Below are 27,913 nucleotides of genomic sequence, written 5' to 3'. Positions count from 1 at the left end.
GTTGAGACAGAATGTTACTATTTAGAAAAGAAGAACTCTGAGAATAGAAGTTTGGAACTTCATTTTTATTAGTACTTTTTTTTGGGAAAAAAAAAATCATGCTTGCATTAGTACATGTAAAAGAATAACTAATGTTTTCAGCACTCCAGTATCTAATGTCTGAGCTTTGTCGGAATTTATAGTTGTTAATGTTCCCATAATAAACTTCTAGATATTATTCCAGATGCATATAAAATAAACATGGGTATAAAGATCTACTTGATAGATAACATTTAACATAAATGCATTGTACCTGTACCTATGCCCTCCTAGCAGGTTAATGGAATATTGCTCAAACCCCATTAATCAGTACTAATTTTCACGACAATAGTTTACTATTGATGTAAAGCAGAATTCATATAAAGTTACAAAGAAAGATCTTTCAATGTGTTACGACAAATTCACACTCTAACAGGAAATAAGTGCATGCAAACCCTAAACATCTTTACTCCATAAGCCATAACAAATGAATGCAATACTATGAAGATAAGCTGTGTTATTAAATTCATAAAGAATGAAATCATTAAAAGAAATGTATAACAAATGTAAAAACAAACAAACAAACAAACAAACAAACGTATCATTAGGTAGGTTAACTCCAATGTTGTCATCACATGCATACAGTGTCCTGAGCCATCAGCAGCCACCTCATCATTTTCAAGTACCTACACCCATACCCTGGATTAATAAATTAGGTTGTGTTAACTGCCCTGCAGTAACCTTTTGTTTGTTGTTGCAAAAGTTTTCAAAACCACACTCACTTATATTAGCATACAGACCAGGTATAGTTAAGTGCACTCAGCACTCAGAGAGATGTTTCAATTTGATACTAGAATTGGAACGGCCTGGTTTTACCTTAAAAAGTGTGATAAACCAATGGGATTTAAAAGCTTCTAGGTGCATAGAAAGGCCTTGATATTACAGTGAATGTTCTTCTTGCTCTGTGACACCAAATTAACCTTTTTTCAGTTACCACTTCCTAAGTTCCTTAAGTTTTGTCATTTTCACTTACAGAAAAGCAAACAAAAAAAAAACACCAAAAACAACCCTTCAACCCACTAAAAAAGAAACAGTGACATTTCACAATACATACATCTCTGTACAATCTTTACCTTCAAGACTCAGTGAATAATACAATTGAAACAGAACATATTTGGTATTTTATGACATTGTCATGAAACTAGGTCACATACATAACTGACAGCAAATAAAAAGAAACAAAAATTACAGCTTGGAGTTACGTGACTAAATCGATTATTGGGTCAACCCATGTTAAAATCAACCAGGAGTCTTTACATTTTCCTGGAAGGGCCAGTGACTAGCCTGCAGATCTAATTAGATGATTCTCAGCACATTGTTGAGCTAAAAGTACTCTTACCTCTTGACATTGAAGGCATACTTAAAATCATCTACATTTACAGAGCATTTCATTCTTACCTGTTTATATCTTATTATATGTGTTCTGAATGATTCACTTGTTGTTTTAGCCTGTGCAATGCTAATATGCTTCCCCACCTCACTTCCTCAGTCACATTCAGTCTGATAAATCTTTTCTGCCACATAGTGATCTAAGCGGAAACAACAATAAAGAATCATTCTGAATACACACAGGATAATAGGATGTTAAGCAGAACAGAAATCAAATATTAGGAAAACGCTGATTGAAAAAAAAACAACTAAAAAACAAGAGATACACTCAGCATCATGTCAAAAACAATCAAATACTGTAATTGGAAACTTTACATTTTCTTGGATTTTCAGTAGTTGATTTCTGAATTATTTTTGCTGTCCAGCAACAAACCTCATACATCGTAAGGCAACCCCAGCTTTAATAAATACTATACGTTTGGTCAAAGTGGAGATTTTGAACCCATGTGCACTTTGCATCGTGACTCCTGTTGTTCTCATGGTTAGTTGTCTGGGCAGGGTGGGGGGCGTGACGGGGGCGGCCCAGGGGGCGCGCGGGCAGGCGGGGGTCCTGGTGGAGGTCGACTCAGCAATGATCCTCTGGACGGGGCAGTGCTCTGGGGAGGGGGAGGGGGAGGGGGAGGGGGAGGGGGTGTGGTCGCTCTGTTTAGAGGGATGGACTCTTGTGGAGCTCTTGGGGGAGCACGTGCTGCTTCCTCCTTCACCCTTGTGAAGTTAATGCATCTTCCCTGTTAGGGTGAGAAAAAACAAAAAAAACATAAAATGGATCAGCATGTATATGGTATAGCTCCGTGACCCTCGCTTTCAAATGTCACCATTTTCCTGTACATGATGTTCCAAAAGTTACTGAACTAAACACACTTTCATTATTCACTTAAAAAATGTGCCCATCATACCAAAATCAAGAATGCTTAACCTTATTTTTGTATTGATGATTATGAGAGGTTATATTTCATTATCTATGTAAGTAGTTTTGTAAGTAATGCCCTTAGAAATAGAAATAATTATTTTCCTAAAACTGACTGCTGTTAGATGCAGCAGAAAACACTGAGCTTTTGAACCCCTCACTAAATTCTAGTAATATGCATCTGTGAGACCTTTAAATAAGATAACTTATCAAGATGAACCATCGGTCAGTCGACTGAGGCAGAGCTTATGCCAGTGATCTGTCTGCTGCTTAACATGGTCATGACCTCTCTGGTCTTAGCATTACCGTCAGATCCTAGTAGATTATAATTAAGCACACAGGCTAATGGATAGTGTCAGAATACTGGTTCATAGAACTATTATTTTATTTCACTCTTCAAATGCAATTTTGAGCCAAATCAGTTCTCATTTTAAAAATACACAAATTAAACAAATTAATTAAAAAGTAAAATGTAAAAGTAACAAAGTACAATTGTAAATGTAAATGAATACTGTTGTCTGTCTTATATATCTATTTCCAGAGGGTAGGAAATTCTACTGATTCAAGCGACAGTGGTGTTTAGATTCCTAGCTGTTCAGAGAAATGGAACATCTGTTTTTAGTTTTTTTTTAACAACTTGGTAACTTATTAATACATTTACTTGGTCATAATGAAGTAATATCGATTAAGGTTGTAAAAGATGCATACAGTATATAGAAGGAAAAACAATATCTTTGCAATTAACTGATTGGCAGAGGTGAACAAGCAAAAGCCTCTCCCTACAGGCACAGACTGACTGTGAACCATCGACTTCATGGCTGCTAAGTGCATGTCTTACCCACTGGAGAAAAGCATTGACCTCCTCTGCCTTTTTGTTGCTGTTGTAACCATTAACATCGACTAATCAGCAGGGGGCAGAATAGAGTTACCTATTATGCCATTTTATATGCTGTACTATAGATATAAAAAGTCCCCCAGACAGTCCCAACCTTAAGATGACGAATCAACTTTTCTTGGTGGATTCACAAATTACACAACAAACAGCAGCTTGTGCAGGTCAATAGATATGTTATATCATGATATGATTAAGTTACTTTCAGAAAAAAATCAAATCAATAATATATAACATGCCCCTAAGGAGTGTAATTTTGTCATGAATTATGCTTACTTCATATATTCTACTCATCTTAACAGTGGCAAATACTACAGGTATCTAGAATAGAGATTGTTATGTGCCAAGTTAATGCAAATCAAACATTTAACATTGGACATGATTCTCTTTAGTTTATTTCTTTCTATAAATATATGTACCACTCCTTTTTAATGATTTAAAAATATTTTGATTTGCCACCAATTAAATAAATTCAATACCCCCATTGTGTTTATATAATTACATTCTAATTAATTACATATATAATACAAGGTTACCAATATATTTGAACAATAAACCAATTCTTTGACTAGTGAATGAGTGTAATACATTTTTATTCATAAGATGAACAGGCGTAAAAAACAACTGGTTTAACACTTTTATCAGTGTGTCCGCTGTCTTAATGTGTTGAGCATAACAAAAAGCACAGCAGTAAAAATGCATATCTAGCCCATTCTTGGTATGCAATCAAATAAGAATCCCTAAATCCATTTGAATTACTTTCACCTCAGTTGAAATGAGAGGGGCCGTCAAAGTGTTGCCAGTTTCTGCCGCGCTGTTTGATTACTTGTCAGACAAACAGATGGAGAGTTTAAAGGCCACTAGCCATATTGTGACAGAAAAGATTGGCTTCTTTGTTGGTATGCTTAGGTCTGCACCAGGGGAAGAATATGAATGGCCTAATTTTTAAATACAAAGAGACCCTTTCAGAATTTTGACTTGTGCAGGTTATTCTGTAGCAAGTCTTCATTATGCTTAAGAATGTGGATTCCCAAACGATGACACTGAACAACAACGTCCTTGTTTTTTTTTTTTTAAGTTGCAATAATATTAAGAGACATGTGTTGAACTTATTTTTCCGGATAGTTTCTACTTATAGCGATATTTAAAATATAAAAGCAGATGATTTCGAGATTTCTGACACATAAATACGAAACCTCTCTAACCTCCAAAGTGCAACAACATAAATAGACTAATGAAGAACGACAGTCATAATTACTCCAATATACTACCACTAGCATATTGTACCCCTGCAGTGTGGTAAGCATTACATCTTTAAAGCAAGGTGTCCGAGTTGTACCATTTAAGCCTTTGCTAATGATCTGAACCACAGCAGCTGTCTATTTCCCAGTTTACAGTCAGTGGCTCAGCCTGTCGATTCATCGCCAGCCCCCCATACTAAACCTCTCGGTTGGCTAGAGCTTGCTGTCTGCTGCAAACAATTGAAAGCTGTTAAAGCACCATATGGAACGAGGCTCCTTCCTCCACTCACATCTGCATAGTATTCATAAGGTACCATTCTCATTCCAGCCATATGTCCCCCTTGCGCTCGCCTGTTGTGTGTGCTCACCAAATTGTTCTTTTTCTGCACACGACTGCTGAGGCAGCAAGTGCTGCCCTCAGCCTGACTCCACCATATCAATCACTACTGCCCTCGTCTTTGCTACAATGGGGCTTCACAATAACAGGTTTGCCTCTTGTTGTAAACTGCCTCATGTCACTTTACGGGCTCTCTGTTTAATAAGGTATTAAATCAGACCACCAAGTGTCTGATTTCTGGTCGTAAAAATACAACCACAAAGGGAATCAACGAAAACAACTGAAATAAGCCACCCATTCACACTGACTTGTAAATTATGCAAACTATCATATATCATATCACTGGTGAAGACATTAGCCACATTGTTTGACCTCAGTTTTACCTGAGTATTAGGTTATTATACATTCGAAAATATAAATCTATCTGATGTTTAAATCTGTATTACACTTTCAAGCTTTCACTTAGATTTGATTAAAACCTAATTATCTCAAATATTATTATGCTATTTATTTTAAAATGTACTGAAAGTTTACATTATCAAACCACTTTTTTACAAACAACATGGTACCTACATAACTAATAACGCTGCTCTATGAAGTTCTGTACATAATGTAATCAAAGCAGGTTAGACAGGCACACATTAAACTAATGGCACTCTTCCACATGCTCATAGTCCTCTTTAACCAAAACACAAACACAGCCCTTCCTTACACGAATACAAACGCCTTTGTACTGTATATTTTCTGTGTGGAGATTTGTTGTTTTTAAACAGTAAGAGAGCTGTATTTCCCAATGCTAAACAGGAAAGGAACCAGGGTTTCTAATATACATTTACATGACACACTGTCCCAGGATGCAGCTGGCATATTGTAGACCTTTCTAAAAAGCTCAACAGTAACTTATTCTTAAAGGAAAATAAAAACCCATGTCTTTGTTCTGCAGGTGGCTTGTGGAAAACTACATGGAAAATAATTTCAGAGCCTTTTATCTGACTGGTCCACAAGACGTTCGTGCCATCATTATTATTATTATTATTATTTATTTCTTAGCAGACGCCCTTATCCAGGGCAACTTACAATCGTAAGCAAATACATTTCAAGTATCACAGTACAAGTAATAATGCAATTAAGAGCAAGATAAATACAATGTTTATAAGATTATTCCCCATCTTACATGTAAGACATATTTGTCTTAGATGAGCTGATAGAGGTGGCTAAAAGGTCAACTTACAGTATCTTGAAGAACTGAGCCTGTTTCTTTTTTTAAATACTAGGAGTGCTAAGAATCTAGGCCAAGAAACAGTGAATGGTACTATTCAGTGTTTCACAGATGGGTTACCATGACGAACTCCATGGTAATACAATAATGCAGTACTGGATGTTGTGTTGTGTTGTCCTTTATATGACAGCAGTAGAAGGTGCAGTAGCTGAGGAATAAGCCACAGATTGAGTCTGTAAATCACTAACATGTTTGACAGGCTTCTAAGCAATACACAGTGATATAAAATAGTATGTGTGTGGTCTAAATATATTCTGTAAATTGACTATTTAAAGAAAAAATGACCAATTCTAGGGTTAAATGTTTTCTGTTTTTTTTTTTTTTTAACAATGTGATATTATCACCTACTTAAAATTATTCTCTTTATTTGTTTTTAAATATTTGTAACTAAACTTGCAATATGTTTTTTTTAAGTGGGGAATGTTATTGTTAGACTAGGCCAATAAACCAATAAAGGCCAATAAACAAACATTCTGCATTATTTTTGTATTAACAGCCCTTGTGTTTTAGCTAAATTGGATACTTTCCATTACACTATGCCAATCCTTGTCTGGAGGCATGCAAGATTGTACTTTAGAGGATAAAAGGCCACACCCAATACTGTCTGCGTCTAATAATATGCTACATGCGGTACATGCATTACACTTACCTGATCTCCAGGTAGTGGCCTCATGAGAGACACTTGATCATAGCCCCTCTGAAACAGTGCCCACAATGCATCAAGTTTGCCCTAAAGAAGCACAACAGTATAGCGTGAACACATTATGGTCAATTCAAATTAATTTTCAGAATCCATACTGTAGATTATAGTGCACAAGATATTCTAAATTACCTGGATCGGCGTGTACCATTTTCTCTCCTGAGGCTGCCTCCTGCTAAATCTCTTTGGCTTTGGCTCAAAGGGTTCAAACTCTTGTTCGGGCATTTTAACTACAGCATTCTTGGGTTTCTCCAGTTTAGCTCCTTCTTCTGTTGAACCTTTACCACCCCAGCGTACCTACAAAAGTATGTGAACTCTGTGTAAATCTCACAGTTATAACACTTGACTTGACACTGCAAACTCTTATTACCTGGGCATAGTTTAAAAGGTATAAAACCATTGCAGCATTGACAGCGTCCCACTGTTCTAGTTGCCAGGTGGGTAAGTAGAGAACAACACAAAGTACCTCCATTCTTTTTATGCCTCCAACTCCTCTGCCTCCATAGTAAGACGCATCAACTGTTGGCCATTTTTTCTTTGGCATTCCATCCTCATCATCAGATTCCTGAATAGACACACAACATGTGTTATCTACCTTTATCAATTCAAACAACACTCCTCTGAAACTCTTTGGGGGCTAAAGGTTCTAACACAAAGGAATAGTCACCAAAAACATACCAGCGCAAAAAGCAGATTGAATTAGTCCACGGTAATTCAATTAGCTCCTTGCTAAGTGAACTAAAAGGGCTTTCTGGGAAAAAATATAGCACATTTGCATCACCATGCTACAGAAATGTGATGTTTATACAGTGGGCCCACTTTTCCTATTGCCTATATCATACATTTACTATGTAGTGTACCCACAATGGAAAATACAGGTCCACAATGGAAAATACAGCGTTATAACAGTCAACCTCCCCCTTCCCCTCCCCCTCCCCTCCCAAAAGATAGGAACCTCCCTTCCTTAATAATGACCAATAATAATGCTTTACAAGCAGACAAAAATAATATTGCATCCTGAAATTACAAATAGAGTATCCTATTAAAAGATGTGAATCACAAGGACTGAAGACCCACTCCTTAGAGAGTAACAAACCACAAAAAAAAAAAACACAGAATTTTACTTTAACTCAAGTTGTAATTTATGAATAGTTCATTGCATTGCTATATGCTATGGTTTAAATGAAATCAGACCAGACCTCTGTCTCTGCAGCTTTTGCACTGAAGCTCTTTTATTTCTTAGCACAGATGTACATTAGCAACAGAATGTGACAAAGATCTTTTCTATTGAACACTGTGATCTGGCTTTGGAAAGGGGGAGATACAAAATGTCTATTATTGCTGTCTGTGCTTTTCAAAAAACTTTACATTTGACATACAGAGATCTTGATTATAAATTTCATGAATGTAAGTATTCAGCACTGATTCAGCATTCAGATTTAGTAGTAATAATGGATACATTCTGTATAGTCACACTGAATATTGATATACTGTACATAATTCACTACTAATTGTATAACATACCACTAACCCTGTTGTTGGTACAATCATATTCAAGAACATCATCTAAATGCATAACTTAATGCTACAGATTCAAACCTAGATTGGTCCAAAAGGTATAGTATTACTTACAGAGTCAGGGGGTGGTGGAGGTGGGGGCTCTTTAATCACCTTTAATAAAGGAAATGGATAAGAATGCATACAGCAAATACACACTATAAGTTTTGACCATATTTTAAACTGTGGAAATATAAAAGTGATGTGTGACTGTTTAACAAAAAAGAAAAGCAGCTCTTCTGTACTTTTCCCATATTAAGTTCCATATTTGGTCATAAAAAACATTGCCTGCATTCCTTACACATAACATGGTATGTCATTTCCTCCAAGCAAAACTACTGCAGACAAATCATCACTATACATGGTCTTTAACACTGACTCAATATGTTGTTATAAACACACTTTTTCAATAGACTGCAAAAAAATATTCTAAACTAAGGGGGACCAGGGTTGCCAGAAAATAAATACACTTGTAGCCCAAAGTCAACCAAATACCAGCCCAAAAGTAGCCCAATATTATGTTGCCTAAACTAGCTCTAAAAGTAACCCAATAAACATGGTATTTTCCAGTTTCTTGCTACATTTTTATCTTAAGGTATTAGAATGATCACACCTCAGCAGTGCACAGACACGCACACTGTGTAGCTACCGTAGTGGCATGTTTTGTAACTAGGGTTAAGCGACTAGTAAAGCTACTTGGCTATTTTAATTAAAAAATAATATTGCTTTCCCTATATATTTTATACTATACATCAATAAACTTTTGCATTTAAAACTTAAAGAAAATCTAACCTACCTGAATTCTGATTACAGTCGGTGTGAGGAGGATATATATCCAATAATGTGATATAAACGTACAAAAACATTTAAAGAAAAGATCCTTTATGAACTGAAATGTATAATTCTTTAAACTTCCATTAAACTATATACACCTTGAGATGGTACCTCAGTATTGTTCAGTGACGACCCATTAATGAAATCAAACTAAATACAAAAAAAAGTGGTGTATGATTTGTCTGGGCAAATCTCTATGACCAAGCTTAAGCACAAGTTTGTTCTGGAAATACATCTAGCATGTAAAGGACCAGTCAGGCAGGAAACATAACCCTTAAGGCAATGTGCTTAAGACTGTGTTGTGGCTGTAATTAAGGAATTTGACATTGTAATCAGTTTAATAACATCACATGCATCAAGGAGCCTGTCACCTTGTGATTCAGCTTGGTTTGGATTGGGTCCCTAGCTGACCTAGGGCCTAATTCAATTAACTATTTAGCAGGGGAAAAGCATATGGGGACATATAAATGCATACAATAAAGAAAACTAAGGCAGAGCAATATTTATGTTGCTTTGATTGAAGATATGTTCATTAAAATCTCCCAAAAATCTGAATCGTAGATTATAAAGGTGTTTAAAAGTTAAAAATTATTAAATGGCCAAATGGATTTCTATACTATCTATACTGGATACGAAATACAGTAGCACATTGCAGGTATGTTTAATTGCCTTATTTCATTCTATTCAAAGATATCGAAATAATTTAAATTAAGATACTGAAAATGAATTACAAACAATATGACTTACCACAGTGCAACATAGAGGCCAGAACCACCACATCAAAAGAAGACCCAGTAATAAGAACAGGACTAACAGTGTGATCAGAAGTATTGTCCCATCGAACTGTATAGAAAAAAAAAACAACACACACACACACACACACACACACACATATATATATATATATATATATATATATATATATATATATATATATATATATATATATATATATATATACTGTATATATGAACATAATGAAATGTTTATACAATGTCTAATTAAGACACCGTTAACTGCACAGGTGTGTAGCGGTAGAGGGAAGGATAAGATTTAATTAAATGTTAAGAAAACAATACAAAGAAATAGTTAAGGATTTTACGATGATCATTTTGTCTAGCTCCAGAGAGACGCTATAAATAAACTTACTCTAAAAGAACTGAAACGACCAGGTGAAACTGAGAGCTGAGGAACCACCAGAGAGGAGGAGGCTGCACAGAAAAAGAATATGAAAGGAAAAAAAGCAAGAAACAAAAAAATAAATCATTCAGAGTGAGGTCAACAAGAACGAATAGAAAGTCATAAAAGAGTGGAAAGTAATAGAATGGAGTGTTTCTGAGATTCCTAAGTACAGCCAAGGAAATGAGTTGAGTACAGTGTGTAGCTATGTACTTACGCAGTGAGTGGTGGTGATGTACACAGAGCTGGTGATGAATGTTAAGCCCTCATTCATGCTGACTTGTAGATACACAACTCTATAGAGTACAAACATATTGTTTTTATATTGATTAATATGATTTATTTATAAATTCAAAATCATGCTTCTCTCGTCATAATGATACACATAATACTGTATAGCTCTGACCATTGTCATAATGATACAGAGAATACTGTATAGCTCTGACCATTGTCATAATGGAAACTACTGTAGCTTATTAAAGGGTTGCAGCTTTAAATGTTTTCTACATAATCAGAGTTGTGTTGATGTATGTGTTCACACTGTCGGAGGGAGTACTGATTTGGATAAAGTGGATACAGGATACAGGGAAGGGAAAGGCAGGCAATTCTCTTCAGAAATGTTGCTGAGGATAATTTGTGAAATATGTTTGATTTCTTTTCCCAGCTGATCTTTGACCTAGGATGTGTGAATACAAATATCAATAAACATTATGTTGAAAGATATACCCCCTAATATGACCAACACAGGATACAAAATAACAAAGTTCTGTACCTCACTATATTCAATCACTCCAGATGGATAAAAAAAAAAATACCTGAAATGATTGTTATCTCAAAATGGTAAGGGCATGACAGATTCCTTATTCTAGGTATTAGAGTGGTTTAAATCTGTCCTGGGCATGATGTGGAATGGACAAGAAAATATGAAGTTTCACAATGAACTCCATATCAATTCAAACAATCAATCACAGAAAGAATACAAAGAACACCTCAAGTAACCTAAAATCTCCCTCAAATCAGCATGCAAGTGTGTATTTTCTGTTATTAGGAACTGTGCAGTTGACAGCAGTAAAGAATGCACTGTAATGCTTCTGGACTGTTTTTTTAAAAATTCTTATTCAAATGTAAAGTTTACAATTATGATTGATTTTCCAGTATTCATTATATTATGGGTAAAACGTGATCAGTGTATAAGTAAAGGTTCAAATATCTTATATTCTGGTTTATTACTAACTTTATCAAAGCTAGTAAAATGTGAAACTGCTGGGGAATCTTACAGTGGTCACCTGCTGGGAAGTGCTTCCCTTCCGGGGGTTTCCAGTCTCAGAGGAAAGAGAGAGAGACAAAGAGACAAGAGGAGATACTCAGAAGAATAGCGAGAGGGATCGCTGCTGTCACAGTTTTGCTATAGGGAGGCACTGTGAGCTATAAAAGCCTCAGTAAGATGCAACTGTTGCATGCAGTGACAATTTCAAGTTCTTTTCCTTGCTCTGTTCTTGCTGTTAAGATTTGTTTACCCCTTCTGGAAATGTAATGCTACAAGGGGCTGTGTACAGTATCATCAGGAGGTATTGTGACAAGCGATCTAATGTGCCATCAATCAGCGATCACCCCACTCTCTAAGAGCACATTCTAGAAGCTTACAGTCATGTTTTGTTTGTATAATAGCGCACACAAGTAGTTTGTAGCCAAACAAAACACAGTGTAAATAAAAAGGATATGTCACTAATTTTAATTCTAAAAATCGCCTCATTAAATGCCTGGGTGATAGTTGGAGACAGTCAGCTCCAGAGTGGTATAAATAGCATGATTTCAGAACACCTGAAGATAAATATATATATATATATATATATATATATATATATATATATATATATATATATATATATATATATATATACACTAAGTTTTAAAAATGTACAGAGAAAGTGTGAGTTCTTATTTCTCTCCCTTGCTTGATATTTCAAAAATAATTTTATGAGACAGGCTTTTTATTACTTCTTCAAGACCCAGCAGGCATCGCTGAACACAAACTAAGACAATGGCCCTCTTTCTCATGAAAGCCATGTGGCTCCTTGTTAAACTCCATAGGTGAAGCTATCCAGCATAGCAACAGAATGACACAACCCATGGCTTTGGACCTCATCTTTACAGTTAGAACCTTTCAGGATTATTGTTCATAAATGTGGCCTACAGGCTCTGTTTACTTACATTTAACTTCTGTTATGTGGCCCCTTTCACCCATACAGTAGAGTTATTTTACTCATACCCTCAGCACTCTCACAATTCATTCACTCAGTCATAACAGGTTCTGCTTTGCCTCAAGCCCTATTACATCCCAAATGGGCCATAATTATTGCTATTACACTTCAGTAGAGAATAAATGGTACAGCATGCCAGACCTTTAGCTGGAAGGCTATCTGGAGGAAAGGGGTATCTGTTTTTGTGAGAATCTGAGAACAACTAGCTTAGCTGAAAAAAATAGGGTCACTGCTATGGGGGGTGGGGTGGGGGGGTAGGGCTCAGTCAGACAGCATTCCCAGAGGGCATGAACGTAAAGGGGACCCCCATAACTCAAAGGGACTTGATGGCAGTGCCATTTGTTGCTAAACAACAATGCTCCTAATGCACAGTCGACTGATGAACTGCAAACCCTGGGCACTCCACGGTACCCTTGACAAACTCCTCCTTCAAGGTGGGGTTCTCCCAACAGTTCCTGCCTTTTCCCAGGAAAACGTTAATGGTTCACAGCTGGCAGTCTGGCACCTTTCACACTGTGGTTGAATCTCTGCCTAATTAACTGAGCTTGTTCACTTCACACAAGGCCGTCCTGCCACTTTCTTCCTCTGTCAGCCTGTGTACTGCCAACTCTGGCAAAGACTTCAAAAGCCTCCCACTGAGGATCTTATTATACAGCATACATTACATTGTCATGTTTTATACATGTACATACACTGTGGTTTTAACCAACAGTGGGTTTAGCTACAGTGTACTTGGCCATTATCTTGTTAAGCTGTGCCCAATACTATTTTAGTCATTAAAAAAAATTAAGTATGGCATATATAATACATTTAAAAAGGATGTTTAATTGTAAGATTCAATATTTTTGATTAATTCCCCAAATTCAATTTGTTTTCATTGCTGCTACTTAGCTTTTTCTGATTCTTATTTTGCTTTGCTTTCCTCTGAAAACAAGAAAAAATGAAGTACCTTTTCACAATAACAAAACCAGCAGGACTACTTCAAATGACAGATCTAAAGTATTGGCGTAACCTCCTTTACACCTCATGGGTCAGTCCTGCACAAACTCTTGCCAAGTCTATTTCCCTGGATCCCCCTTCACCCAGCCCCCCTCCAGACAGCACATTACAGTACTTTATATATAAACCTGATAATCATTTTAATGACACTTACTGTCCAACCTCATCTATTACTGGAGCCGGGCACAATAAATATGTATCTTCTATGTCTTCAGGTTTCTCATCTAAAACAAAAACAACAGACTTTTAACATTAAAATATACAGTATATTCTAAAATGAGTAAATACGACAACGGGATGTGTCTTCAAAAACGTATGATGCAAAAGTAAACTTAGTATGTGCGAGCAAAAACAAGTTGAATGTAATTTTCAGAAGACAATGTCTACCTGGAATTTTTATGTTGCTAGAATTCTCTAACTCTAAACTAAAACGCATGTGCAGAATACAAGGTAGTTGCTACAATTGGACAAGACCTATCATGCCTAAAAAGTTAACAGAGCACAAAATATGTTCTATTTTAGCCTGACTTTGCATTTCACTGGAATGCATAACATTGGTTTGTTAGATGTGAAGTGTTGACTTTCCAATGACGAGACTTGGATGACATCTATGAAGGCTTAAAGAAGCATATCATGTGGCTGCAATATACGAGTATTAGATCAAGGTCATATGCAAATTTCACTAAGGTGTTTATGTAGCCACAGAGCTGTATTAAATAGTTTCTAAGCTATGAGGTGCTACATGTGCAGCTTTGAGGCTTACCCACAGAGGGGTATAACCTTTATGAAGACATATTATTATTACCTATATCATACTACCTACTGGTTAGGTTTTACATATTTGCTATGCACAAGGCAAACAAACCTCACTGATCTGTTGTGGTAAATCAATGATCTAAACTGCAGCAAAAAACATGCTCCTAATTAAGAATAAAAAGATTCTATAATTATCATAAAATGATTTCTACAGGGAGAAACTAAATGGTTTCATTATGGTATTAAGTTGCTGAATGCACACACATACAGGGTTTAATATATGTCAGATTCATGTTTAGAAAGCAATAACAGCACAGGAAACAGAGTTACTCACTTATGGTAAGAGTGTCATTGATTTTAAAGCTGCAGAGAACCTGATCAATATTCCTTGCGTGAGAGAACCCATTCCCTTTTACAACAACCTGAAAGGACTCTGAAAAATCAAACGAACAGAACACAAAACGGCACTCAATTAGTTTGTTGCTTTAGAAAAGCAGGTGTTGCATCTGTTTTATTTGACACTATGACAGAGCACTTGGCAGTGTGCTAAAGAGACAATGAATAAACACACACGGATAATGAAATAAGCAGTACCCGCAGTTTGAATATCTTCTTCTCATGCAGAACTAAAGCAAAAAGACGAACATTGTGAAGTCACCAAGCACTGCACCCAGAGGGCTTGTGTTTCCAGTTCCATCCCTAACCTTTCATGAACACTCAATTCATTATCAAATTGAAAAAAATAAATGTGCCCCATTAATGCTAATAATGAAAGTGGTGCTGTTCACAAATATCTTGTATTCCATAGCCCAGTGGCGCACCCAGCATTACATGTGTGGGGGAGGGGGGGCTACGTTAGTCCGTCTGAAACGTAACTGAAAAAAATAAAGAAATAAAATAACCTTAGTCAGGTTTGCAGACGTGCATGTTATACAAAGTTAACAATAATAATAATAATAATAATAATAATAATAATAATAATAATAATAATAATAATAATAATAGTAATAATAATAATAATAATAATAATAATAATAATTTTGGTTTACTTTTGCCAGTCTTACTTGACTTGATAAATGTCTTAAACGGTGCAGGCAAATTCCTACTTGATTTGATTGAATGAGCACAAAAGGCTTAATATGAAATCTGAAAATGAATTTTAATAAAGAACGACACGTTTTTAATTATAAAACCATTCTAGCGAACTTCACTAAAGTAAAACCATGATTTTGTTATTTTGAAATACCACTGTTTCAGATTATTACTAGTGTTTAATAACAGTAACAACGTTTTATTTAGAGTTGGTACTGAACTTAAATCTATTCATGGCCCCACAGCAACACAAACCTACTTCCTTGGGTCAAACCAATGTTCGTGTAACTTGTAACACTGGACTTGTAAGTACTGCAAGTGCTGTGTGCCTAACATATTAACAGAATATAAACAACCAATCATACAACATGTAGTCTGGTAGCCACGCCCCCCTGCCCGCGCCACAGTTTTGACCGAGAGATCTCTCAGCTGTCAGTCTGGTGCACAGCAAAACAACACAGATGCTCTATAACCTCCTGAAAGAAACGTTATAGCAAGGCTGAGCTCTTTTTCTGTTTGTTTGGGGGGTGCTATAGCCTGCTCAGCCCCCCCTCTCCGTGTGCCACTGCCATAGCCATAGGTGTTTTTCTTACTGCAGAGAGGAGATCTCTGACCTTGTAGCTCCTAAGGGCAGAACTTTGTAGAGTGGAGGCCGATAAACAGCATATGTTACAGATAGAGAAAAAAAGACAGGGACTTAAAAACCTGTCTAAAAGCTGAAATCTAGTGGGAAAAAAATGAAAAATGTTTTTTTTAATATTGTTACTAAGTACCGCTTTACAAAGTATAGTGCTTGACAAACATTGATATCGTCAAAATGAACTGCACTGCATACACACACACACACACACACACACACACACACACACACACACACACACATATATACTGTATATACATATAAAACTATAATGGCAGTTATATTAACATATTTCACGTGAAATATTTGATGCCTAACATAATTAAATGAATAATTAATTTTCTAGATACTGTAGAAAATGATACATCATGTTTTTACTATGGCTTTTAAATTTTAAATGTTTAAGAAATGAAAATGTAACACAGTTTTGGTTCTACATATAAGTAATTTTTGTTTGTTTCTCATTTAGTATTTTACGAGGTGAATTAACAAGAGGAATGGTTCACAAGCAGCAGCAATCCTGAAAGAAAATGGCTGCCTCAGAAAAAGGAATGTGACTGTGGTTGTGGCAATGGCAGCGGCTTCAAGCATGTCATGACCATTTACATCTGCTGCTCCTGCTCTGCTGTTCCACTGGCTGACACTTGAGGTTCAGTACAAAAACTCCACCTACCAGACCAACAGCACAACCCCCTATTAACATGTCACTTGTACAAAACAACCGTCTACCTTTATAATTACACTTACTTCCCATTTAAATGGCTGACTAGTCCATGAGCCTACTCTGCAGAAAACGCTGCGTTGCATTTGATTCATGTGGTAGCAGTCTGTTGAAATGGCTAATTCTATTTCATTTTGGGCCTGGGCTGTAACCGCGTCCTTTTCTTTCTTAGTTACTGTCAGATTATACGTTGTTGATTTTGACAAGATAGCGAAGGGAAAAAGGTCAGCTCTGAAATAAGCGGGCAGCGCTGGCAGCGAGATGGTGGGTTGAAGCTGGTGCGCGCTGGCTGTGCTGTCGGCTTTGCTTGTGTGACTCTGATGAGAAGCTGACTGTTTGCATCCACACCTGGTAGTTGACATGGCCGGTAGGATGCCACATCCAGCAAGGCCTTTCAATCACATCTGTGTACTGTGAGCGTAATCAAAGCAATGATGCTGTCAAGTTATACAGCAGGCACGTTCAACTCCAAATTGATGGCCTGTTTACAGGCTGCATGTCCCGGTCACTTTGAATCAGCCTGATTATAAAGATAGAAGCAGACCAATCCACACCAGGATATATATATATATACACACACACGCAATCTATATTGTGCATTTTTTTTTTATCATAGAGATATGTGATGTATATTTAATACTTCAAAAGCTTTAAGTTTATTAAGTGCTGCTAGTTCTATTTGTAAAAACAATATATAAGGCATTACTTTAAATAAGAAATACTGATTAAAAAGTACCAACAATATTGTTGATGCTTTAAGAAAGCTATTGTGCAACACTGGGAATGCTCATTTAGTCAGAATAAACAGTAAAAGCATATTTTAAATGCAAACATTAAAATAAAACGTGTCATTGCAAAATAGTGTTTCAGTTTCTCTATTGTAAGGATGTACACCCCAGCTAGATAATATTTAAGAGCTAAAACAATGCTGATTTTTTTATTTTATTGGAATTATCCTATATGCACGACAATAGATTAGAAAGAAAAATAATGTACTTATATTTTGGAAAATATAACCAACTAAACAGAAACGGAAAAAAATAACTTCAAATAAATATGTTTGATTTATTCAGAATTAGGTTATAAAACATGCCCACTATTTCTATATATTCCATCTATTTCTGTGTTGAAATCTGTTTTCACTACCGCCTAGTGCTTCTTTACTTGGGTGCTCCCATGCAAATGGAAGATATATCTGGCTTGACATGACCTTATTAGAGTGCAGTAAGAGGAGGAATTTAATGTATTATCTCGACAGCAAGTAAGCACAACAGTGCCTCAGTTCTGTACTTGATCAATTTTAATATTTGTTAAACACTGAGCACATCTGACATTTGTTGTCCATTTTTAAATCAATTCCGTTTGAATCCATCACGACTAAACCTTGTGTATACTGAATGATACATAGAGTAGAGTATCATATAGAGAACTTAACTCAATCTGTGTCCTTACCTCCAGCACAGACGCTTGATGGTTCGGCTGCTAAGATTTCAATACAGGATTTCCTAAGAATCTGTAAAATAGCAGCATGGGTTAACCGTCAATCAAACTTGAATCAGACACAAAAAAAATGATGATTTAAAATAATACTGTGGTACATACCGAGTCAATTATACCTCCCAGAGCATTAAATCCTCCCAATACAGGAAACACGTGATCTATAGTGTCAGCTATTGTTGCCAGCTAAAATAAAAGAACCGATGTTGGTAAACTTACTATTTGGTAAGGATTTTCATTTAAATAACACTGTGTGTTTAACACTTCTATTACAAGAATGGGCACCCCCAATGAAATAAGACAAGCAGTTCAATACAGTTTCACAATATCCAGTATTTAGCATATGTCTTGATTATAATGATTACAATATGTGGAGGATGGCATGGGCATTAGGATACTGGCCTCTTACAGAAATATTTATTTTTATGAATAAAAACATAAATGAACATACAAAATAAATGTGAATGGTTGCTTGGGGTGATACTAAAGGTAATATTAAAGGTTTCCATATTACAAAGCTGTAAATTATGAGTTAACAATTACCTGTGTTTCATTAAAATCTTTCACTCCCACACAATAAACAATAGCGCCAAAACCTCTAGCTCGTTCAGCCTAGATTGGGTAGAAAAAGCAACATGTTAATACAATCATGTCTTACGCAGAGTAATTACAATTGTAATCTATTACAATATTACTGCTCCACTTACTTCTTGTTGTGCACGATAGAATTGTTCTTCGTTCAGTTCTCCATCAGTCAACGCAATTATCACACTGGCCGTCCGAAAACCTTTCAAATAGAAACCGATATACTACTTAGCATGCCTTGAAAGTACATTGTATTGAAGTGGACAGTATATCACTTCAAATAATTCTTACCTCCATAATTTTCATGGTATATTTGTTGATTTGCCTGGAAGTTAGAATGAGTTAAATGTTATTTAAAAACAGAAGTAGCATTAATACATTAAAATAAATTCAATTAAAAAGAAAGCTATACCCTTTCCAGTCCTAAATGCATAAATGTATCTCCTCCAGGCACCTCCCTTTTTAGAGAGATAAGTCCCTTTCTTATGTCGTCCCTATACAAAACAATAATTTTTTTTATTTATTGAAGTGTTGTTTTTACATTGTTATACAATGAAGCTGATAATGCATACATTTATAATACAAAAAACACATACATACAGTATACAGCACAGCACAACGCATATGCAAAACATGTTTAAGACATCTGTTTCCAGTTTTATTTTTTTCCAAACATTTTTCACATATTCTAGTAATTAAGACTGTTGGTGTAGCCTGAAAGAAGGACTTCCTTGAAATGAACAGTCAGCTATATTTGAATAATAAAAACCTACCTGTTTTCAGTTAATTTCATGATTGTTGTTCCTCGCGAAGAGAACACTACGAAGGACATTCGCAGCATAGGACTGCAAGATATAGACACAACCGGTTAGTACATTTCATCCATTGTTAAATGCTCATCAGTTTTTTTTTTCTGCTGCATATTTATTGGTTTCATTTAAATGTAATAACATTGTGAAGAAAAGCATCACACTGACAGTAAGATATCGTTCCAATATCTTGGATTAGAAGGGTTAAATAACAGGAGTAAGCCAACACAAATGGAAATTCCTCGCACCTGATAAACTTCTCAGCCAGATCTTCAACAAAGGAGTAAATTTCTATCCAGTGGTTTTTTACACTTCCTGATCTGAGGATAAAAAACAAAGGTTTGCTGTCATTTTTGAAAAATGCAGGTACATTTTAACATTTATCAAATTGCTAAATTAACATACTTTCTGTGCATTTTAATTGTGTTGGTGAACGGTACAATATGAAAAATTGAGTTTGGTTTGTGTCCGTATATTCAGGATTCAGTTTATTTCAGATAAAAAAAAATCAGGAAGTAACAATAATACTTTAGAACCATCAAAAAGCGGGTACATTAATCAGTTCCTGCTGAAATCTGAAAAAGCCTCAAATTCGGTCTTGTTTAGCTTGAGTCTCGGATTCGTGCACATTCCCTAATTGTACCTTTTTCACAGGTATACTTTTGTTTCTAAAGACTGGAAATGTTGAATTTTAAATATGGCTGCTGAGCATTTATTTGCCTATCAAGCTTCCAAAGCTTGAAAATCATTAGATTTTTTTGTAACTATTGCATTATAGCTAGTGACTACATTTAAACAGACATGAACAATGCAGGATAACTCACATTGAAGGGACATGCACAATGCAGGATAACTCACATTGAAGGGACATGCACAATGCAGGATAACTCACATTGAAGGGACATGCACAATGCAGGATAACTCACATTGAAGGGACATGCACAATGCAGGATAACTCACATTGAAGGGACATGCACAATGCAGGATAACTCACATTGAAGGGACATGCACAATGCAGGATAACACAACAATAAGCAATGTGTTTATTGAAACTAGAAAAGAGTATTCTGTAATCTTTAAAAATGTGTTTTGAAGTTTACTGTCAAACAATCATACAGTTCTAGCTAGCAATCCCTTTCCAATAATCATATCATGTGCATTTTCTGAGAAAAGACAGTATGCATCAAATTAGAAGTTGTGTTGTGCTATTGGGTTGTTATACTGTAGGTGGAGCCCAACGCAGGCAGGCAGATATCTTAAAGTATGCTTTGAGAACTTTTAAAGAATCAAATATAAGATGTATAATAGAAAACACAGAAACAAATCACTGTTGTTGTATGCTTTTAGAAATGTGTACCATAGACTTTCCTTTGTCATTTCCTTGTTGAATGATCCCCAACCCATAAACCTTTAAGTGATTTCATTACGATACTGCTGGTTTCAAACATAATTAATATAACCAATGGCAAATGTACTGTACATTTGAAGTGAATTCTAAGTGTCTGTGCTACTTTTATATCTGTTGTTGCATGACATGGAACACCACCCACCTTCCCCTAACATTTTTTTCACCCACTTCAACCCTAATTATACAATTTCCTCATAATACATTTGTAAAATCCCCCTTGTGTATTCCCAATTGCATCAGACAATGGGACTCTCTAGTCTGTGAGCAATTTCCTGGTAAAAAATAAAAATGTCTCACAGTGCCAAGAACCGCTGTTTATAAACACTACTGATTTTGTTCAAGAATGCACCTTTCTGGAATATATACTGTGCAATGTTACCAAATGCCTCTTTCATTAAATATCATTGGTACTAGACAACCGTTATCGAAAACCAAAAAGATGTTTTTAAAAAACGTTTTAAAGAGAACAAGCAAGAAAAGGTGTTTTGCTTTCCGAATCAAATCCTTCAACTGTTCCACATGAATGCATTTTCTCTGATTTCATTATTATAATGCAGGTTTTAATCATACCAATATAACTAATGGTAAAACCTCCTGCAATTGATTCATAACTGTATTGTATACATGGATTTAAAATGTCTGTGTTACTATATTTCACTTCTGCTATATATTTACGTGAAAAATGTTTCCCCTACTTTAAAGTCAAATGTACAATTTTCTAAAATAAATGAGTAGAATCCCCTTTGATGGGACTTTCTAGTCTCAGTCAGTGATTTCCTGGTGAAAAAACAATGGCGAATAAAAGCAGTCCCAGTTCTTTAGTACTGTTATTTAAAACACTGCTGATCTGCAGGTTCGAAATGGCCAGGCCACGACTTTCACTTGACACTTTAGTGGCTGCTATGTATTCTTGTTACAGAATGCACTACCCTGGAAAATATATTGTGCAATGCTGGCAAATGTTTGTTTCATTAAATACCATAGGCACTAGGCAACCATTACACAAAACAAAACAGATTTATTTAAATATTTCTGGTAGAAAAACAGAACAAAAAAAAGAAAATACCAGATCAAAAGGATGACTGACATCAACAAATCAAAACAGTATTATTCCCCTTTTACTTTAAACACTTTAAAAACATGAGCAGTACAAAGTAAATTAATATGGAGTAGTGAGTGTGAATGCTTACAAAGCCAGTGCCTGCAGAAGTTGACAAACAAGCAAAAATCAATTAAATAAATGGACCTCGGAAGTTAAATATACCAATTCAAATCAAGGGCAATTTTGGAGCTCCCAGAAGTTACAACCAAACCTGGAATGCAACAGCTGAAGTTCATTGTTTAAGTCCAGGTTTTGGCATGCCTGCATTTTTTAATTTATATTTTGCAGCTGGGAAATTGATTTATGATATTACCACGACCGCTTTAAAATAACACGGAATATGTAACTGTCTGGTTATATTGCTAGCTTTTATTCTAAAGATGTTTCACGCTTTAACCAATGTTGCAAATGTCTACTCAATAAGATATTGCTGGACTGCATATTAAAATGCCAGGTAAAGAAATAAAAACACATGAAATTAGGTTTTTAATTGTATGCCGGATACATTGGATAGAGTGAGGTGTTTGTATTTAAAATATTGAGATGATACGTTTCTACCCAATTATCTCTAATCATTCACTCATTCATCCACATCATTCATTCATTCACATATCAGTAAAGATAGGGATCAGTAAAAAAAAGCTTATAGAAATCCTTCAGTAGAATTTGCTGTGTATGTTGTCTCCTCACTCCTAGGGCAGAGGTTATTGCTTATATCATACAGCACTGAATTGCTGACTCTTTTTTTCTCATATAACAGGAGGAAATACTAATGTGAGGTTAAACAGTCTAGTGGTCCAACAAATTCCCAAAAGCATTTGAGACCCTAAAGCAGGAATTAACCTCTCTGCTAGTTTTCGGATAAGCCGATTTAACCAACCGTCACATTGCATAGTGGTGCATCCATTGAAGATGACTGGGAAGTGCACTTCATCAAGGAAGATGCAATTATTTATGAGTGGGTACAAATCCATCAGGCACCTCATATCCTACTCCAAATGGGAATGTATATTATCGATATGAACATTAATGCAGCAGCAACCTGTAGTTATATGTCAGCTTCTCTGCCACGGCGTATTAATATTTGGTCCTCATGGACAGTTTCCTGAAAGGGGTTATCTCAAACTTTTTATCTCAAACCTTTCTAGGTAGTTGGACAATTTCCTGACCAGAACCAACCCTTTGTATTGTCAAAATTTGGCTGCAACCATACAAAACCTTGATTTCGAATTTCTAATTTGGCCAAGTAAATAAATTGAGTATATCAGGGACCTTCTTGACAAGTAAAAATAACTCTACCCCTATGCACCGGAACTTCTCTGTGTTATTTTAGGGCGCTGTGTTGTTGTACCATAACTTAAATCCTTAGAACAAAGTCTTGTTTGTTAACATTAAAAAGACAAATATCAGAAGAATATCCTGCATGTACATGGATATGTCCTGCACAATGGTACACAATTGAAACTGTGCATTAAATTCGATTATTCTAACATCAGGGGACACATCAAGTTCAATACAACCTAAAGCACTGCATGTCTCAAGTGCATTTTAAAATTGACTTTTTTTTTTTTTTCAAAAGCCAGTAAAACCAGAGAGATGCATCCGGTAAAGGCACTCCGCCCGGAGTGCAGAATGCGCCCTATAGCCTAGAGATCGCCAGTTCGAATCCAAGCTATGCCACTGCCGACCATGGATGAGAGATCCCAGGGGGCGGCACACAATTGGCCAAGCACTGTCAGGGCTGGGTAGGGGTTAGGTCGGCTGGGGAGTCCTTGGCTCCTGTATGCCTGTATGCAATTCAGAACTGCGTGGCCATACGGCGGCACTTGTTTCAGAGGACGCGAGTGCTCGCCTTCGTCTTAGTTCAGGAGTTGCAGCGGTGAGCCAGGTTGAGCCAGGTTTTTTTTTTTAAAAAGACCAGTAAAAGAGCTTAAATGTTAGAATATTGTTGTAAAGGCCTCTGAGGCAAAATAAAGTAGTTTCTCTGGAAAGTCTTGTGCGTGCCTTATGTTTGAAAACAAACAAACAAGAAACAAACAAACATAACAGAAATAAACAGAAAAGGTTTGTTACTGATCAAGTATTTTGGGTTTCATTTCAAGTAAAGGTGGGCAACTGCCTTTTTATTAATAATGATCCTGAATCGTACATTACTTTATGGGACTGGATCCAGTTCATTAATACCAGCTGTGATAACGTTATTGTAATATAGTCCAGATACATCAGTGGCTTATATCCCAGAGCCAATCAATAAGCTACACACCCTCTAAACGTTTGAAATTTTAAGTCGGCTTAAACCATCTGAAATCAGAATTTTCTGGCCCTGGCGCAATTTCTGCACTGCTGTCATAGCTGTTCAGATGCTGTTTGTCAAGCTCTCTAGAGACCTCTGCATGTCATAGACTGGGGGTTACATCATTTTTGGAGAGATTTCGGGTCTTGGAAATGTAAAAAACAAAACTAATTATGAACATGTGGCAATACTGTACTAGCACTTTTACAGCTAGTTAAAAAGATTAATTAAGCCAATGCTAATAAAAATGTTAGCTATGTAAATAATTTCTGTAAAACTTGACTACTGACATAGAAATGTATCAGGCTGAAGCTTGCCTGCTGTAAGTGCCCAGGACGAGATAGCACCCTCGAGTCTTTCTTTTGCTGCACACCTAAACTCTGGTTCCTCGTCACATAAGAGACAGATCCGGGTGTAACTTCAAGTCTCCACTGAAAACACATGATTTTGACTTTGCCTTCTGTTATGAAACAAGGACCAGGGGTCACAAATGGAGATTAGATAAAGGGGCATTCAGAACAGAAAATAGGAGGCACTTTTTACACAGAGAATTGTGAGGGTCTGGAACCAACTCAACAGTAATGTTGTTGAAGCCGACACCCTGGGATCCTTCAAGAAGCTGCTTGATGAGATTCTGGGATCAATAAGCTACTAACAACCAAACGAGCAAGATGGGCCGAATGGCCTCCTCTCGTTTGTAAACTTTCTTATGTTCTTATCTCTTTCGAAGTGTACCTTTCCTAATAATAATTTTAGGTGTACTTGCTTTTTATATTTTTCCATTTTAACTGGATTTTATTTAACTTGCTCCATTGTCATCGTACAATGACTTCACCTAAAAAGCTCTTTATCAATGTAATGTTGTTGTTGTTGTTGTTAATAGTGATCAAAGCTGAATGAAAGATTTCCCTTGTCAAACAGAACTCAACAGCAAGCATGGCTTCGCTTTGTTTTATCAACAGATTTGACAAGCAGCATGTGGTGTTTTCATACAAGCCACTTTAAAAACAATTATAATAATATCTTTATATAGCACCTTTCATAGTGAACCATCATCATAACACGCTTTACAGAGGTAGGCTGTGAACTGTGCATTATAGGCAGAGCCACTTACAATAGGACATTGATTTAACATCTCATCTGCAGGATGGAGCAGAAGGAGGTTAAGTGATTTGCTCAGGGTCATGCAGTGAGTCAGTCAGTGGAAGTGGTGGGATTTGAACCAGTGACCTTCTGGTTATAAACCCTGGACTTTAACCACTGTACCACACTGCCTCCTGATTCTAACTCATTTTTAGAAATTCTCAACTAGAAATGGAAATTATCTTAAAAATGCAGCATCTTTAAAAAATATGTGTATAAGTACAGTGTACTAATTGTGTATTTTAGATGATGGTGCCTAGTTGCTTTAACTTGTTTTACACAAACCTTCATTAAATATAGCTTGCACATCAATGTAAACATAAATGCCGACATCCCATTGCTAGGTAAAGCGTTGCTCTTATTTACATACTTTATGTTAGTTTGTTTTCTGTTCTGACATTGCTGAAGATTAAGCTGGCACTCCTATACATCATTCTTGTTGGTTATAGAAAACAGTAAAGCTTTTTAATACAACACTACTACTCTTTGAATCTCCTGGACTCTTTAAGTAATGGTCTGAGGGAAAACATAACTCATTTCCACAGCTCAACCATTTTTTTACCCATTTTATTGATTCCTACCAATAACACAGTTTTTTTCCCCCTCAATAAACACTTTACTGCAGAATGATGTTATCTGTAGGCAACTATACCCCCATTTACACAACACAAGTATTTTTTAAACCAAAGGTAAAAACGGGAGATAGCCGCCTCTTGGCCCTCAGAACAGTGACCCATTTCCTCTCGCAGTACTCCACTTATTGTGAGAAAGGAAATGCTTCCTTCATACCCTTGGTAAAAATTAGAAAATTTGAACAGCAAGGTCCCGAGGGAGATGAGTCTTACCGCGTATGTTCATTGTTTTCGACTTAATTTAACTGTTATGTGACCATTGTATCAGTAACATATTTTGTTTTACTGCGAAGCCTTGTAATTATTATTATCATCATCGTTATTTAACTGCTGCCACTAAAACTATTTGTTTTAAACGAGTTGGCCAGTTGTGTTTGTCTTCTTTTTTCTATTTAGCCTTTTGGCGGTTTTCAATGGATGGCCTCTCAAATAGCCTTCAGTATTGTAACAAATTAAAGATAACAATAAGGGTTAATAAATGCTAAGAAATTACTGCCTGCTAAATGATGGCAGAATAAAAAATATATCAGCCTATAACGAGCCCGAGATCTCCCTGAGAAAAAGCCATCCTCACGCTTCAATGCACAAGCAGCAGAACTGATTTCTCTTCTCCTTCCTCAGCATGAAATCCGGGCAGTGCGTTTCTGCATTGCAACCATTGAGTCAGACAGCTGTAACAGCTGGAGCGGCAGCCTCCACCAGCAGTGAAACTTAATACACGCATCCTGCACTGCTCTCAGCGGGGGATGTGCTGTTTTTCTTTGCTTTCACAGAGGCTATCCACACAGTTAAAAGTTTCCAAATACCATTATTAATAGCAATGCCAACAAACAATATTGCATTAACGCTTTACTGATTACTGAACTAATTTAATAGATTGCGCAAATTAAAGCACAATGAACATAACTTTTGGCTACATAAACAGTACATTTAATTTCAGTTATTAATTACCGACATCTAACCTATTCGTATATATATATATATATATATATATATATATATATATATATATATATATATATATATATATATATATATAACCCATTGATCTGCCCAGCGTCTCCAGACAACGATGTCGTTGCATGGCTGCGTTCACCGAAGGGTAAATAAAATGTTATAAAGATGACAAGGACTTACTTATCTAGGACAAAGTACAAGTCGAAAGCACCTTGGCATGATCTTTCCTCTTTTTCTTCTTCTTCGGCCTCCGCTTTGGCAGAAGAAAATGAGCACATGAAAAGAAACACAAGGGCAATAGACACGTTAATCAAAAAGCTCGCCATTTTCTTTTCCAGACAGTTATATCACCCCAAAAAAAAGCACAGCAGCGGAATTCAACCGTTCTTTACATCATCTCCAAAATCTTGAAAAACAATTTTCTCCCGGTGGTATTTACAACGACACGCCGGCTTTACTGCACTACTGTCAGTGTTCTTGTGTCAGTCACGCTTTCTGTGCATCTGCAAAGCTCGAGTTAAATCTGACACTACTCAGTCTTTCTTTACCGCTTCTTAGCAGAGCAATGAAAGCGGAGACCATGCCAATAGTGTAGAGAGGGAACTACTTCCCTTTTCCGGAAAAA

General features: G+C 36.2%; 1 protein-coding gene across 2 annotated transcripts; it reads right to left on the bottom strand.

The window, feature by feature from the left end:
* Positions 1-50: 50 nt before the first annotated feature.
* On the bottom strand, positions 51-27,895 carry LOC117418212 (anthrax toxin receptor 1-like). 2 transcript variants are annotated; one of them, XM_034030973.3, is made up of 18 exons: positions 27,469-27,885; positions 20,002-20,073; positions 19,718-19,789; positions 19,357-19,438; positions 19,236-19,269; positions 19,067-19,146; positions 18,903-18,971; positions 18,465-18,545; positions 18,315-18,375; positions 14,744-14,842; positions 13,808-13,877; positions 10,611-10,689; positions 9,962-10,057; positions 8,456-8,494; positions 7,290-7,388; positions 6,956-7,120; positions 6,773-6,853; positions 51-2,195 (listed from the first exon to the last, which is right to left on the bottom strand). In XM_034030973.3, exons 1-18 carry the CDS (start codon positions 27,612-27,614, stop codon positions 1,950-1,952), a joined length of 1,671 nt encoding a protein of 556 aa, XP_033886864.2. In that variant the 5' UTR covers positions 27,615-27,885; the 3' UTR covers positions 51-1,949. The 2 variants fall into 2 exon arrangements, 1 of the variants encoding a protein (XP_033886864.2); XR_004546791.3 differs by lacking the exons at positions 51-2,195; positions 6,773-6,853; positions 6,956-7,120 and adding an exon at positions 10,364-10,425 and having other exon boundaries at positions 27,469-27,895.
* Between the last annotated feature and the right edge of the window lie 18 nt (positions 27,896-27,913).

Source organism: Acipenser ruthenus, chromosome 13 (assembly GCF_902713425.1).
Source record: "Acipenser ruthenus chromosome 13, fAciRut3.2 maternal haplotype, whole genome shotgun sequence".
NCBI lineage: Eukaryota > Metazoa > Chordata > Actinopteri > Acipenseriformes > Acipenseridae > Acipenser > Acipenser ruthenus.
The sequence above is the reverse complement of the archived record's forward strand: the minus strand, read 5'-3'. Positions and strand labels throughout refer to the sequence as shown.